At 38.1% G+C, this 17,083-nt stretch overlaps 1 protein-coding gene across 1 annotated transcript in view; it reads right to left on the bottom strand.

The window, feature by feature from the left end:
• The window catches only part of TMPRSS7 (transmembrane serine protease 7), a 30,518-nt gene that overhangs the window by 3,108 nt on the left and 10,327 nt on the right, over nucleotides 1-17,083 (bottom strand). Inside the window, 10 exon segments of the mRNA XM_032204907.1 lie at nucleotides 1,044-1,312; nucleotides 1,499-1,676; nucleotides 3,219-3,335; nucleotides 4,481-4,591; nucleotides 5,200-5,307; nucleotides 6,222-6,358; nucleotides 10,193-10,299; nucleotides 12,330-12,442; nucleotides 13,873-14,003; nucleotides 14,981-15,209. Coding sequence (XP_032060798.1) covers nucleotides 1,044-1,312; nucleotides 1,499-1,676; nucleotides 3,219-3,335; nucleotides 4,481-4,591; nucleotides 5,200-5,307; nucleotides 6,222-6,358; nucleotides 10,193-10,299; nucleotides 12,330-12,442; nucleotides 13,873-14,003; nucleotides 14,981-15,209 — 1,500 coding nt within the window.

The following is a 17,083-nucleotide window of genomic DNA, read 5'->3' as shown; positions in this document are numbered from 1 at the left end:
AAATCTTGACCTGATAGGATGGCTGTACTTCATTCACAACCATACATTTCTCACAGCTACTTGCAGAGCCTGAATGTAATTTGGAAGAAACGTAATTTGGAAGATGGTGATTCTGGCTGAGAGCATCAAGTCAAAATACTGGAGGCTGCCTACATGCTGCTACACCTCACCACGTTTGCTTCTCCCACTCTCATCTGAGTGTGGAGGGGCAGCATGGAGACAGCCACCCTGAGATGGCAGGTGAAGCTGGGGCAGGGCAGCTCTGGAGGTGTAGACAAACCACCTAAGTCAGGTGCATCCCAGCAGAGTGGAGGTTTGGCATGGTGGTGGTTACATGACTGATGCTGTGGGCAGCGTTCACACCTGTGTTTCCTCATTTGGGAAAGCCCATCCAACAGCACACAGGTGCTAGCAGCCACCGTACCATTACCCAGTCCTTTCCTAAGCCCTGCTTTCTGTTACTGGATGGCTACAACAAGGACAAAGGTACTAGCATTTGTGCAAAATAAGAGGCAGCACGTGACAAGGTGTGGGAGGGAGCCAGCCCACCATTGTAATAGCAGCCATTTTGTCAATGTGGTGTCCATTTTCTCAGCTACACCCTGAGGATACAGGTGGTGGTGCCTTGCAGGCAGCTCCATGCCTCAGAGCTCATCATGAAGAGGTTGAATATAGGAGTAGGGAAAATTAGGTTCGTTCCCCTGCAGCAGGCAAGGAAGAGTCCATTTAGGCAGTTTAATGAAACTCTAAGAGTAACAAAGAGGAGAAACAATACTGTATGACTGAAGAAAAAATGCAGCTCCTTGCCAATCTTACCCAACACAAGCACAGAGTACTTCCAGATCCACAGGACTGGCTGCTATTTTTCCTAAGTGCATAAAGTTACATACATGCAAGAACCTACTTCCAGAGGAAACTAAATTAAAAACATTACAGTTTTCTGCATGCTTCACGCATGCAAGAACAGCAGGTGTCCTGCACACAAACCTGCAGCTAATCACCTGGGGAAGAAATGTTAACTCAACTGATGGCATTAAACTCACCCACTTCCTGCTTTTGGCCCCAACCTGTTATCCAACATTTGTCACCACTGCGGACTCTGTGTGAAAATGGAGGTACGCAGATTGGCTGAATGACGTGGCTCATTGTTTCTGGCCATGGTTTGCTCAGCTGTAGCAATGCAATGTCATAGTCGTAGTTCCTGCTATTATAGTATTCATGGACAATGATCCGTCTCACAGCAGATACAAACTTTGCACGGCCTTGTGTTTGCATCCCCAAGTGAGCACGCCATGCTCTGGGGTCAGCCAGCCTGGTTGGGAGCAAAAACACACACCATCTCTTCAAAAAGTGCTCCACAATGCATCACCTTCCCCAACACTGGGCCAAAGAAAGAAGGGCACATCACACCTTAGTACAGTTCAAACTCTGGAAGCTAAAAGTGTTCCAGAACACTAGTGATATTTGGGATAGGGTTTGGGGGGAAAAGACTGCTTACTTGCTCCCTTGAAAGCAGTGAGCTGCAGATACAAGCCATTCTTTTGATATCACTGATGCCCCACAGTAAGCAGCTCCCACAAAATGGAGGCTGACCTGCCATGGCCATTCACCTTCCTTTGTGTTTGTACCACCTACAATCCGAGAGATGAGGTTGCTGCTCTTGCTGCTGCCACAACCTGAAAGGGATATTTCAGGTTACTATCTCTGTCCTGCGTTCTTTCCTTTAATGAGAGTGTTTCCCACATGTTGTATGAAATAATTTTGCTCTTTAAAATGTTTTGAAGTTCATTTCCTTGCCCCGATTGGAAAACTTGTCTATCCACCTAGTCTGTTCCTGAAACAAGAGATGACACCATAAAAAAGGGCACTGGCCTTAGAAAGAAAACTTTCTATTCTAGTTCTGCCACAGAAATTGGTCTCTAAATCTTTCTTGTGTCAGATATTTCAGAGGATCCATTGATTTCACAAGCATCACAATGAACATGTAAAAACAGACAATCCTTCAACTCTTTTTACTACCCAGTTCAGTTAGTCCTGAACTAAAAGGAGTGCTTCTGGAGGGAAGGAAGTTCAGGAGCATCTGCATACTTATTTCCAGCCAAAACATGAGTATGAGAAAGATACTTACAGTATCAGCTATGTATACACAGTTTGGTCATTTATTACTTCAGAAACCAGGTAATCCTATCACTAATTTACAATGGAAGAAACTGGAAGTCTGAAAGCATTGTATATTGCTAACTCAGAAGTGAATAAGTCATGCCTCAACACAAAAACCTTCACACTATTTTGAAGAAGGGAGAAGGACTGTGCTACAGGACCTTGTATCCTTCTTTTAGTCCCATGCTCCCATAGACAGGTGCTAACACTTCCCAGCACCCATACAAAGAGTCAAAAGCAGCATTAGCATTTCCAAACAGAAGTAGGCATATAATTCATCTTTTAAAATGTCATAGTTGATCCAAGGCAGATGGTGACAGGTTTGACATATACGTAACATTGCAGGAACAGCTGAAGGCCAGACAAAATACCCTAGGATATTCAGTTTAAGAAAGTGAATCCTAACGCATTTTTTAAATTCCTACTGCAGTAACAATTGTATTTATATATGTATACGTATACACACTTTATAATATATATTATTTTACATATTATATACAATGCATTATATAATATCTGAATGTGTTATTTTATTAATTACATTATATATAGATATAAATAAGCCAAAAGAACTTGTACAGAGGTTACTTTCAGAAGGTTTAAGATTATAACCTAGACTGATACTATGAGATATTGAGATCTTCACCATCAGGAGACAGAAATGAAACGCGTTTCTCACTGCAAATACAGAACTCCAGAAGTATAAATACTGTCTGACTCCAATAAAAGTACTCAGCTCTGCTGGAAGCTCTAAGAACACTGCCTTTCCAGTTGGCCAAGTTAATTCTGCAGTTACCCCAGGTTCTCTGTTCCTTAACATAGCTGCAATAAACATCATAACTAAGACTCCTCATAGCGGTAAGCCCAATCTCCCGCAAACACTGCAACCAGACCTGACATAAACTGGTATCAGACTGTTATCCTACTATGACTAAGCAGACACAATAAAAACCTCATTATGTTCTGCTACATGAGTTATACAAACTCCTAAAGAGAAAGAAATAAAAAGGCTTTCAGGTGTGAAAGGTTTGAAGTTCAGACAAGTGGGAGTGACTTACTGCAGCTGCTTTCATCACTTCCATCAGTACAGTCCACAGTCCCATCGCATTTTGCATTTTGTTTCTTAATGCATATATTATTCCTGCACTTAAATGTGTGATTGGTACAAGGAATACCTGAAATAGTTGTGTGGGAAAAAAAAAAAAAAAAAAAAAAAAAAAAAAAAAGGGAAGAATATTGGACCAGATTTACATGTTTATACATCTGCATAGATGAAATTCATACATGTATCAACAGGCAGTAGGGAACGTAGCAAGAAAGCACTTGGTCTGAGATGGCTTAAGCCAGCCTTTAAGTTGAACAAGCTATTCCAGTAGAGCTGCATCTAAACTAGTGCCTGTATCAAGCTGACAGTATTTTTGAACATGGATTTCCTCTCATCTGTTCTCAAAGCACTAGTAAGCATAGGTATACTATCAAAAACTTGCCAATAGAGTAAGTGCTAGGCAAGAAAGAGAAGAACATCCAGTACTCTGGAAAGAAACCCTCTTTATGTCTCAGCATTACCTATGAAACAAAAGATGGCAGTGAAAGCCATCTTAGTAATTACAGCCAGTTAAACTGCATTCCCAACCCTGGTGCTTTCCTATTTCTCTGTGGCTTGCAATAAAGGATTCCACTGAAAAGGAGTCTGTTTTTCTTCTTAACATAAAGAAGTATCCTGTAACCATTTACACAGCCTATCAAAGTTAAAAAGGTCATACGTATTAACATTTTTTTAAAAATGTTTCTTTAAAAACATGCAGCACTTCTTGGTTGGACTCCCTCTCACATGTCATGGTGTCCAATGGTTCTAAGTTAAAGAAACGGCAGATTGAAAACTTTCCTGTGCCTACCGCCAGGCTTACACTTACACTGCATTTTAAAACACATTAGCCTTATAAGTCTGAAAACTGTTCCAAAGAAACAGTCCTCTTTATAGTTATTTTACAGATGGTAAAACAGATCCAGGAAATCATTTGCAGAGATTTTGCTTTAGGGAGATAAAATTTCGGAATCAAACTTCAAGTTTCTAGATCCCCATTTGTGCCAGTATTTCAACAGAAATAGATGTTCATGATCTCATTAAAAATAAATAGTTTAAATCAATAACTGTTTGTTTACAAGCATATCAGAAAACTGAACAGAATTATACATCCTGTGTTAGATTTGACAGCGCCTCTTAACTCTTTGAATCCTGCATCAAGTATTTAAATCAAGATTGAATAAATGATAGAAGGGGAGGAAGAAACAACAACAACAACAACAAGAGTAGCCTTACTGTTGGTACAGTTCTGCTCATCATTTCCATTCTCACAATCACTTACTCCATTGCAGGCAAGCAAGTTATCCTGTATCGCAAAGCTGGAGTTACAGTTCCACTCAGGGACAACTTGAAAACATGAGTCAAATCAGTTTCAGAAGCATACTTGTAATGCTAACACTATCCTTCTGACCATGTCCAGGTATCACTTTCATAGCTCATTGCACTTTACAAGCATGAGGGTGAGGGCTGCATTATGCATAGAGAAAATGAAGTGCAAAAAGACTTCAGTAACCCATCCCAGTTCACACATTGCCCCAAGTGGGTGGCTCATGCTCTTTCAACCACTGACATTTATCATCACTCTCATCTACTCTATCTGCAGTTTGTCATTTCCTCATGAAAATAATTCATCTCAAAAATAGCATTTATCACAGAAGGAAAACCTGAATTCCAACCTCTTACAATTATTCTTGCACATTAATTCTCTTCCTCTTGCTTTTCCATGTCATACCTTCTTCATTCTTAGTTCTTTCCTGTGCTGATTAATTATGAATTAAACATGCAAGATACCAACTGATAGCCTGAATGTGGAAATTCAAAGAATCCTAGAAACATCTTCTCTTCCTCCTCTCCCCCCGCAAAGTTTCACGTCTTTTAGCTACCTTTTAAGACTTCAGACTAAAGAATACATTTAGGGGGGTTTGCATCAAGATCTCTAGTAAATAAATACAAACCACAAAAGAGTTCATCACTTTCATCAAAGCAATTGTTTATCCCATCACAGCGCTGTATCTGCTGGATGCATAAGCCAGTGGAGCACTTGAAATATCCAGGTGGACATGCTGGAGGTTTATCAAAACAAACAAACAAACAAACAAACACACACAGCTTAGAATGCCTTCTTCTAAAGGATACTCTCACTTTCAATAGCCACTAAGTTAGTATACTGTATTAAGGTGATTTGTGAATTACAGAAATATTAGCCTTTTAACATAAAGTCATGAAGATAGCGTCTTTTTACATACTCCACAGATATTCAATGCATAAAAGAGCTCTGGTGTGGTACATAGCTGTGACTAAAAAACATTGTTACTCTACTACTTTAACATCAATGTTTATAAGACTAACATAAGAAATTGTTTCAGTAAATAGTTGTCTGTTTCTGGATTTGAAAAATCAGGTGGTTGGAAAAGTTTTGGAATAAGCAGTTGGTTATTCAGTACAGCTCATTACTGTGTTCATTACCTGGAGCTTTTCATGGTAATAGGAAGATTGTTTTCATTGCCAAAGTTTTGTTTGTAAATAAGAATAACTGACTTGAGTTGACTGACACTCATCATCTGACAGATTCCAGTGTTTGACATCTTTTTTATTTTCAGGTTTTACTAAATAGGAAGTAAATAGCTAGCAAAGCTATTGGTACAGGTAGAAGCTAATGTGGGGCTTGAGGAGTTCACCAGGCCCATGCATGTTCTGGCCACACAGGAAGCTCTAAGAGCTGTGCAGAAGAGAAAAGACCGTGTATGCACAGGAAAACCAGAGCATGCTGCACATGCCCACAAACCTTTGCCACATAGCTTTGATGTGCTATAAAAGGCTCTTTGCTAGTCACCTAAAAAAGTAAAATCAACAAATAAACAATGCAACATGACAGTTTCCTGCATAAAGATAGTCAAGTCCCACTGAACCTGAGATGTTCAGTTTTACAGGGCTGAAATACAAAGATGGGTCGAAAAAAAATAAAAGTCCATCTTACGTTGACTGATGTTATAGCTGCCGTACTCCACCAGAAGTGGCTTCTCTGACACCTTTGAACTGCACTGAAGCTCAACATTAACAGCAGAGCTTGCAATATGAAAGACTGTTTGGTGATCAACATAGTAACCACAGTACCTAAAAGAAATCAAAAGTTCTAGAGCAGCCTTTACATCAGGATTGCCTTACATGCAATTTTAACATCAACATCACAATACAGTCAGCTAGCATGCTTTAATTAAGAACCAACATCTAAAATAATACCCAAGTTCTGAAAAACATTACGTGTGATCCACCATTCCTCAGTACAATATCCCACACACTTTCAAGCAGAATGTTTCACCAGAAAGTTAAGAAGATTGTCAAACATGATACTTTTGTCAACACTGATGATAATTACCTTCAAAGATTTGCATTTTGGCAAAGGCATAAGCAGTTTGGTGGGAAGGGAAACATCATCATAGTTTAGCTGCTCTCATTTTGAGGAATACTCCTAAAAAAGAGCGCACAGGGCACTGATCTGACTGCTTTGGAGGCAGAGGGAAAAAGATTTGGGGAAACTAGAAATATTTCTAGGTAGCCACCCAGCTTAATACCATTAAGATCGCAAAGTTTAACCTTTGAAAGACATGTCTTCAAGTAACTAGTCTAGATGAAAAGATTCTTTCAATGTGCATCTATGTTAAACAGCCGTTTTGGCAAAGAGCTTCCTTGAACTTCTGCCTGGTTACCACTTAACTTGGAGAAACCTAAGATAACCTTCATCAGAGATACCAAAGACATTGCAACTGGCATTTATATGCTACTCTAGCTAAGGAAAAACAACAAACAAACTCCAACCCCTTTAAAAGGGTAAGGTTGCTGTACGATGGTTTGAAAAGTAGAGAATATTTTAAGTGTGGGAAAACTTTGAAGACTGACAGTTTAGGTTGCACAAGAAATAGAAATAAAAGCCTGTCTCCTCTGTCCCACCAAACCAACACAAAAACTCAACACTTGTAAGAGAGACATGTGGCCTCAAGACTCCTGTCAAGAGAAGTACTTACTAGACTAAATAGATATAAGAACAGAAGCAGCTGTATTGATTCTTGGCACATTTAGCATATACATTTCCTTGACAGCAACACAAAGGAACACAGCGCAGTTCAAGTGATCTTGAGCAATAAATGAGTTATTTTATTGTTAAGTGTATTACTACAGTATTAACCTGAGGTAAATATTTTTCTCATTTATTTTGGCAACACCAAAAGGATAGCTGATAATGAAGGGAAGCCATTGCATTGCTTCAGTGCTGCTCTTCATATCAATGAATGCAAGTAAATTGGGCAGTGATTTCCATGAGGACGGATGTTGTCTGATGTCCTGTGCACCCTACTGAAGCATGCCATCAGGAGCAGCCACCCTTGCTCATACATTTTCCCAATGTGCTTTGTTTCACTTTGAAAATGAAACATCCTTTTAACAGGTCTAGGAGGTAACTCCAACAATGTCAAATATAAATGAACATAACAAGAGACCGTTCTCACACATCCTGGAAACAGTGTCAAGAAATGTTTTACAGCTTTCTAATATAGTACATTTAACTGTCGAAGGAACAACAACAAAATCTATCAAAGCTAAGAGTGAAGACCTTCCTGCTATAGAAAGTCATCTTCTCGCTCATTTTAGTGTGTCATGTCATCACTGTCCCCAGCCTAAAACAGCCCACCTAAGCACAAAAGAGAAAGTTCACAAGCCATCTGATTCTCCTTAACTAACCCACAGATGTTCTCTGTTTCTCCTTCTGTCAGTTACTAGGACACAACTTCCCTCCAACAAACCTTGACACCATCTCAAAAAAATACATTAAAAAAAAAATCACAGACTGCTTTATGTGGGTGAGAAGTGGTCAATTCAATCTCATCTCACCAGCAATCGAGGAAGCTCCTGACCATCTGTGGAAGAGCTGAGACAGCTAGACAAAGGAAGCTGCGTCCTGTACACAGTAAGAAACGTCATATGATTTGGGGGTTTGTAGGAGAGCTGCATATCCTTGTGAGCCTTCTACTAGTGCTTTGAGTCCTTTTTCCAGGGCCAACAGAGTTTGCCAAGCACCATCTGTAACTCTGCAGCAGTGCTAAAGAAACTAATGAAGGTGATCCTATCGCATACACTGAAGCAGGGAGTGGGTTGCCTTTTCAGGGGATGAATAGATGTGCGCATCCTGTTGCAGGTTCAGTGGGACATCACACCAAAGCATTTAAAAACAAAACATTTCTTAGCTCCTGTACATCTCTAATGTTCTGCTCACAGGGACTAGCTGATCTCTCTGCCAATGAGAATTTTAGCTAAAGCAGTTACTCAACTGCAACTCTTCCAACTGGGCAGATCAACAAACACACATCCTCTGCAATAACGACAAGAACAAACTGAATGGTCATGTTCAGTACCTCTGGTTAGATAAAGCTGACCCTAGAGGGTCAAAAAAAACCTTATCTGCAGAATATTCATGGTCACAGTCTTAGTTTACAAAGATCAACTTCCTGAATCTTCCTAAACAGTTTGACACAAGGTAGCAGAATGTGCATGCTCTAAGTTGCAATTGCAGGGACCTGAAAAACTGGTGTGTTTTGCCGTTTGCTTCCCTCCACATTCCAATTTCATTAACCATTAAATTTTGGAGGGAAAAATGTAAATATCAAAATGTTTCATACTTTGTCATTATTTTCCATGGAAAGTAAGCACAGAAATGAAGATCACTGAGTTCAAAATCCTTATTTTTCATGAAAAAGACATTTTCTAAAGAAAATTCATATTGGCCTACTTACATCAGCAGCAACTAGCAACAGAAATTAGAAGCATGCATTCTTTTGCAGTACTTCAAAAACTAGCCCCAAATGCATTTCATAAGATCATACTGCAACATTTGATTCTGTGAAATGTTTAATCAGTAGTTTTATTTAAAAGCCAGTCTTTCACAGAGAGAATCTTTGTAGTACGAACCCATCATCATTTTTTTCTTCAGATTTTGCCTTTATTTGATGCATCTCTCAGCAATCCCTAACATCTCAAATCCTTCCAACTATGCCACAAAAAGAAGACCAAAAGAAACACACAAACACTCCGTGTTGCCTGTTTTGACTGGCTTTTTTCATGCACATGTTGTCCAGCCACCAATTTCTATCAAGACATAATGTTGGTAACATCACGAAAACTGACTTTTCTCTCTATGTAAGCACAGTATAGTTTAGTTTCAGTAGTGAATTCAGAAATTCAGTTTCAAGTCTGATCTTATTGATGTTTCCATTTGACAAAAAAAAATATATATAAAAATAGAGTCCAACTTCCCAAACCTAGCCTTGCCTCATCATCCAGTGACTGAAAGACTATTTTTTAAATTGCAGAAAAAAATGGGTAGAAGAAGTATATGAAAAAGCAGCAGTAGCAGCAGTATTTAAATACAAACCACTTAAATATAGTGTGTCTTGGCAATCAATCTGTGGTGTCCCTTTCAAGAGCCCATGACTGAAACACAGAAGCAGTTTCTTTCCTACTCCCAATAATCTCACTGTAATACCGTTTCACTGAAAAGTTAATTAGGTTCAGTGTCATCATGAGCAATCATAGAATTAAGTTACACTTAAGTGTTTTTTTGTTTGTTTGTTTTTAAACAGACCTTATTCAGTCATCACAGAAAGCCCAAAATTACGTTGGGTTTACTGGACATCCATTTTCACCCACTCTTCTAATTTCTTTCCCTTAATAGAGCACCAAGGGCCCTTATTTTCAGCTTTTTGGTACTTTTCATTAGATTTTTTTTTTTATTGTATTTATGAAGATTCAGTTACATTATCAGCCAAAGTGAAACATGAATTATAAGAGGCACCAATGAAGTATCTCTGTCTTTGTGTAAACTTTCCGAGTGAACTGCAGTAGTGATGGGAAAGTCTGTTTTGGTTATGTTAGTTTAATAACTCATGCAGAAGTACTTACATGTGTTCGTTAATTTTCCACCATCCTCGTTCACAGCCTTTAATATTCTTCTCACTGATGGTATAGTTATGAAACTTCAGAGCTATACCAAGGTTCTTCTGTGGAGTCTGTTGTAAGAAAGACAGTGCATGCAGGCTTCCTTTTCTTTTTGTGGATATAGCACATTAAAGTCTTTAGCAATTATAGTGCTTGGCAGTGCCAAGCTCTGGGATTTGTGCTGACTTCCCCAGCTCAACAGCCAGCACTTGAGACACCTGCCAGCTATTCAGTCCTCAGCAAAATGAAATGTTGGCAAAGGGCCACCACAGGTACAGGCTCTCTTCCCCTCTGGCCAATAGCCCTTTCATCTTCAAAAAGCAACTGGCTGTATACAGAAGTCAGCTTTTGTGTCAAGATCAAAGCATTCAGACATATCCAAATTTATTTGTGCAGGGACAGAGAGCCCCAGCAGATTGTTAGCTAAGATACTGTACCGAATACCTGTACTGCCTTGGGAATGCAGGGAGTTATTTCTACCAGAATATTGTAGTCTTTGCTAGCATCTATTCAGCCAAGTACTTGCTAGTGTTTTATAGAATGTGTTAACTGGCAGTATCATGAAGATTCATGATTAATTATAGCTTCCTTTTTTAAAAGGAACAAAAACATAAAAAAAAAAAAAACAAAAAAAAAACCATGGCCACATCTTGCAAAAGCAAGGGCTGATTTGGGGCAAGAATCCAGAAGCGAAGATTCTTCTTCTTTCTCACAGGAAATATATAATACAGGAAATGAGGGAAATTTCAACATCAAACTATGGGGAAATTAAATGGTTTTAGAAAATAGCATGGGCAACTCCCAAGACTAAACTGGGCAACCTTTCCCTCAGAAGTCCAGGCTGAATTGAGGACAAAGTTTAGCAAAAAGGTCGTTGACTTAGTTTTCTAGAGGGAGAAAAGGATGTAGGTCCTAATCAACTAGACTTCATTCATATTGTTGTAATTCTACCTGGGCAACCAGTAGCTTAAGAAGAAAGACAGGCAAAGAGTAGGCTGTATTGTATCCATTTTCTTGTTCTTTAGAGATTAAAAACCCTTGGATACCAAACAGGTACCAGAGAAGTTCCCCAAAATATCCATCTTGCAGTTTGTTTTATTTGCTGTTTTGGAGACTGATCATGCTATAAAAGAGGATGTACTAATAAATTTTGTTCATAACTTGAAACACCACACAGGGAAAAAGGGCAACACTTAACAGAAAGAACAAGCTCTTGAGGCCATCCAGAAAACAAAAGAGAGCTAAGGCAGTGCATAAGGTTATGAATTTGAAAGCTGACTAATAAGAGCTACTACAATAAATTGTGAGCTTGGGAATTTGAACCAGTAAAGAACAATAGAGATTTTGCATAGTCAATCACAGTATGACTGTAATGCACTAACATAACTTCACTGTGATGGGGAAACCATAAATCAAAGATCATCAGGTACTACATTTCTGATAGCAGAAAACCTACTATCAGATTTTCTGGAATAACTGGAAGAGTCTAATACCATCAAGACAAGGTGTGATAAAATTATCTTAAATTTAAACTTCTGGTTATTTTTTTTCAGAAAATACCTGAAAAGACAAAGAAAAAATGATACTTGAGAAAAAAAAGAGACCAAGAAAAAAGTCTGTGGGGTTGTGCTGATTGGACAGACCATCTTTGAATACAAAAATTTGATTTATTATGTTTATTATGTGTAACATAGGAGTTATCAGAGAAGCAATAGTACTAACTAGGTTAGAGGACAAAAGTTTTCTTTTGGTCTCCCCCCCAAATTTTGGGGGTTGGAAAGAGGGGAAGAAAAAACATTTAAGTCTTGAATTCTCTTCAGTGAAGCGATTCTGTAAGCCAAACATCAAAATGTATTTCATCTCAGCTCGTTACCTTTGTAATAAATAGGACAGCTTAGGAATTATGTTCTCTTTGTTAAGAATAAGGACAAAGAAATCAAAATAACTGGGCACAACAGTAATTCAGCCATGCCATTTCTATAAACTACCACATCTATGAGGATGCAGATTACTCCCTATTCAATCATTCCTTCTACGCACACAGGCACTGTATGCCCCCCAAAAAAGTAACAGTGCTTAGAGAGAAAGAAATCTGTATTACCTGGAAGTTCCATGCACAAAGACATTTTGGAGGGTAATAGCTTGGGTAATAGGGACTTGTGATTCTCCCTTCATAGCCAATCTTTTCTTTTGTTGCTATTGCTTTTCCACACCCTAGGGGAAGAAAAAAAAAAAAAAAAAAAAAAGAGAGAGAGAGAGAGAGAAGGCAAGAGTTGGTAAATCTTAATCTATTTCCAACAAAGCTATTCAGTGGGATAGGTATTCAATTTTATCACAAGTGTTTCACTGTAAAACAGGACAGCTATGGAGTTATGTTTATCTAGGTTCAGGTTGTAATAAATTCACTGTAAATCCAATGTTACAGACAGATAAGGCTCATAAAAGTCCAGGAATTCTTGCTGTGATACTCTGTTGAGTGTGCCTCTCACAAAACAGATAGTTCATATTGTCTGTTAGATGCTCTAAGACTGTCAGAAATTACCCTAACCTCTCATTTCAGCTCAAAGATTTGGGAACGATAAAGTGATTTTTTGTTTTTTAAATAAATCCCTTTACAGGACTATTGACTATTATTTTGTCTCTGCAGGACCAGGAGAAAACATTGTCAACCTTTCTGTCAGGTATGTCACTAAAGGCAGGTCTGTGAACAAGTCTTAGTGGGCAGTGTTGCACATCAAGGCATCCACATCGCAGTAGTACATGAGTACACGAGTAGTAGATGAGTACATCTTAAAATACAACCAGTTAGAACAAGAATGGACAACGTGCTAATCTAATCAGCCTCACAGAAGCCAAAGTGTCTTTTTGTGACTGATTAAGGGATTAAGACAACTCATTAAAGCAAACAAAACACAAACAGTAAAAACATAGTCCTGAATTTAAAATTACTTATGATGCAGAATTCATCACATACTTTCATATTTCTGTGCTTATTTACTCTCACTATTGGAAATATGCAGCACCTTTCTGAGCAGCTTAATTAAAGCCTAATTTCCTCGTATTGGAATGTGTTATACTTTTGTCTTTGTGCTGCTTGGGTGACATTCCTTGTGCTATTTGTGATTATGACCAAACCACTTCTTAAAGCAGTAAGAAGCAGAAAAGACTTGATGACCAAACATCACTGAATCCTTTGTGTTAATGAGGCAGAGACCAATAGCAAAAGGCAGACAGAGCTACTGACACTTTGTACTCTGAAAGTAGTTTTCAGTGATGAGCAATTTCCACCTTTAACATCATCACAAAGTCCCAATGTAGGAAAAAGTCCACAGCCACACCTGGAATAACAACTCCATCTACTGGCACATTGCAGTTCTGACCAACTGAATTCAGTCAGGGTTGGTTTCAGCCTTCTATATGTTTTTATTTCATATAGACAGCTAAAGAGCTGAAATTACTCAAGAGGAAGGCAGCCACTTAATAATGCAGAGGACATGAAGAAGAGAGACAGGGATGTGGGAGAAAAAAAGAAAAAAAAAAGAGATACAGATTTGCAAGGAGTCATTTATCCATAACATCGCCACATGGGGCTCTGAGATAGAAACAATACAACAAATGCATCTCCAAATACATTACAAACCTACTTTCTTGTGTAATGATCTCAAAATAGCCATGGAACTCCTTCCGTTCACTTATCTGTGCTGCCTTAAACATTACCAGCATGAGGTTATTTGTGGACACAAGTGACACCAATGAATCAGCTGGCTCGCACGCTCTGAGGAGGAATAATGGAGAGTACATATCTAAGCCATTTGTATCAACAATACATTGCTCTCATTCTTTGCTTTCCACTGCTACAGTACTCACATACTTCAAAGCCTAGTGGGGGGAAAATAAAAAAGCATGCTCTTATGCACGGAAGTGTACTTCTTAAAAGGCCAGTTAGAAACACCTGCAACCTCTACAGGTACTAGTAAATGAACATCATCTGCTGCTTTACAGAGAAGTCAGTGAATGTTCCAGGTCACTGGAGAACAGATCTCTAAGATAACTGGAAGGCTCTCTTTTGAGGCTTATATATACACCGACAGGCCAGAGAAAGGGCTTTCAGTGGTCAGAACACTGAGCTCTTTATCCACTTGATGGAGATGCTCCCCTCACTTTTCAGTCTGACAGAGTCCTACGGAATTAATAACCAGGAATTTCATTCAAAAAATTCCAGACAAAATTTCTAGATCATAAAAGATAAAAACAAGTAGTAATTCACATGCCTTGACACATCAGTTTCAACTCTAGATTTTAATAAGTCTAAACAACTCAAATAAAGCAGCTTAAAAAGGCACTAAAGAAAAAAGTGAAGTATACAAAGAATCAGGATACTTAGTTTTACAACTTCAGTCTTCCTAGGAACACTAGTCTTCATAGGGAAGAAAAGTTCACTTATAGGATGGAATTTTGACAATTTGTTTTAGTTAACATGTTTCCTGACAAGAAAAATTCCACCCAGTAACGTATGAACTTCTTATATTTTGATATGTAGGTGAGGATACAGTCTATCTGAAGAATAACAAAGCATCTGAAGAATATTAAGTTCTCTTTAATTACTTTTCTACTTTTTGGGGGGAAGTAATTTTGGTGTTCTGTATATAACATGAAGATCAAAGTACTTTAAACAAAGAAAAAAAAAACAGATGACAAATCTTCAGGAAAAAAAAGAATGCCAATGACTTCTCAATTAAAATTTATACTCACCGGTACAGTATCTTATGTTTGATTGGCATCAGAGAGTCATAAATGGTTAGCGAGTCAGTGATGCAGTTATCTGCTCCAATCTGAAGGGATACTATTGAAAGACGAATAAGATGACCGACTAACGCAATCAGTTTAAGATAGCAGATCGTTCCCCCTGAGGTAGCATGGATATCCAAAGGAAAGTGCTCATGTAGACGATCAGCATGCAGATCATACATACAATTTGTTCCTGTGGAAACATATTTCCAACACTGAACATCTGCTCTGAAACTGGTAAATCCATGCATGGGAGTACAAAAAAAAAAAAAAAAAAAAAAAAAAGATCCTATATATAATTATGAAGTAAAGCAACATACGAAAGCATATCCAAAGAGGAAAAACAAAGTAGCCTATGCTGTTCACTGTTTTCATCTCAGTTACAAGTCTCTGGTCAAGGAAATGTCTATTCATAAAGCTGCAGAGCTTGACAAACAGCACTGTAAATAAAAACATGTAGGGGTACTAGTGCCAAAGCACTGCCATTTTGTACAACACATATTTGCTGTTAACAAATCTCTGTGGAAACTCCAGAGGATAAATGACTTAAGTGAAACAGTTGTTACCTGGGAAACGTTCATCTACTGCCAGGATAGATATCAGCTGCTCACCCCTACAAGTATTTGGATATTTATTTTAAAAAAAGACAAATATATATATATATACACATATACACACATTTTCATACTACTCTAGGTTTTATAGATTACTGCTCAAAAATCAAGCTACTCAATGTTTTATGTGAAATGAGCTGGACATGCTACAACAGATTCACCTATTAATTCCATTTGTAAGGGATGCTAGGACCTTTGCTGTTCAACTTCCTGCTCAAAGCAAGGTCAAAAGGAATTTGAACCTGGATTTTCTCATGTCAGGTCCTGAAAGCTTTTAAAGCATTAGAAGTCACTGATAGAAATGGAAGTACTGTGAAATATACGCAGTACAGACTAGCCTACACAACCTAGTTTTACTAAAAAAAAAAAAAAATCAAAATTCCATTCGTGTCGTAACTTAGAAAAGAGTCACCAGAAAATTACCCTACTTCGATCCAATTTTCTAATTAAGCTAATACAATTGTGGCTTTCAAGTCAAATATATTAACATCTTTGTTTCAGTTTGATGTTCCAGTTCCCATCCAACAAAAAGCTTAGGGATTTTTTTGTTTGGTCATACTTAGAACTCTTAACATAGCTCTTTTGAAAGGTAAGAAGAAACAAAAGAGCAAATTAGGGAAAATAAGACCCAAAGTGAATATTTGCATGACTCTGCCTATTACAGAAACAAGTATCTTAAATAGTTACCGTGGTGGAACATCAGTTACAGCACTGTGGAATTTTGCCATCAATTGTTAACTAGCAGTTAAAAGGCCAACGTTTACTTTGAGTCAACCAAGACAGGAAATAGCAGGCTTTGACTTCCACTTCTAATTTATAGTCTTGAAACAGACGTTATAAATGCTTATGAACAATTTGTAAGAGTCACATGCTCTTCATGTTCAGTTACTGTTGTAACTATTTAAAGCTTTGGTTGACCCATTGTTCTTCCTTCTTCTTTTGTATCTTCCCAGCAACTTTTTTTTTCTTTTAATAATATATATTTTTTTTCCTTCTTGTTTACTCAGCCTTAACAAAGCCAGTTTTGATATGAAACTCTGTAGAATTATGTGACTGCCTTTATTGCTATTATGCAATTAACAGTGTGACTAGCTCGCTGCTGGTGAAGCATGGTGTATCTAAGTCAGAGCTAACACTAAATCTAGAAGCAATATAAGCATACCAGTTTGAAACTGAAGCTAGGTACAATCATTAAGAGACCCTGCTCAGCCATATAGTGTGGCAATGCAAGTCAGTTGCACCAGCTGAATCTGTACAAGTCCTTTATCCAACCCATCCTTTAAAAAACCTCCATCCCAGTGCTGGGTCTAAACCAATTACTAGGTACATCTTCATTAAAAAGTTACTCCATTGCCCTCAAAATACAACCCAGTTATCTGCTCCATATAGCAGTGAACACAACTGGGATGTACTTTTAGAATGTACATGTTGTCTTGTAAAGTCTCTGCATACC

This window comes from Aythya fuligula, chromosome 1 (genome assembly GCF_009819795.1).
Source record: "Aythya fuligula isolate bAytFul2 chromosome 1, bAytFul2.pri, whole genome shotgun sequence".
NCBI classification, from domain to species: domain Eukaryota; kingdom Metazoa; phylum Chordata; class Aves; order Anseriformes; family Anatidae; genus Aythya; species Aythya fuligula.
This window is presented reverse-complemented; position numbering and strand designations above follow the sequence as displayed.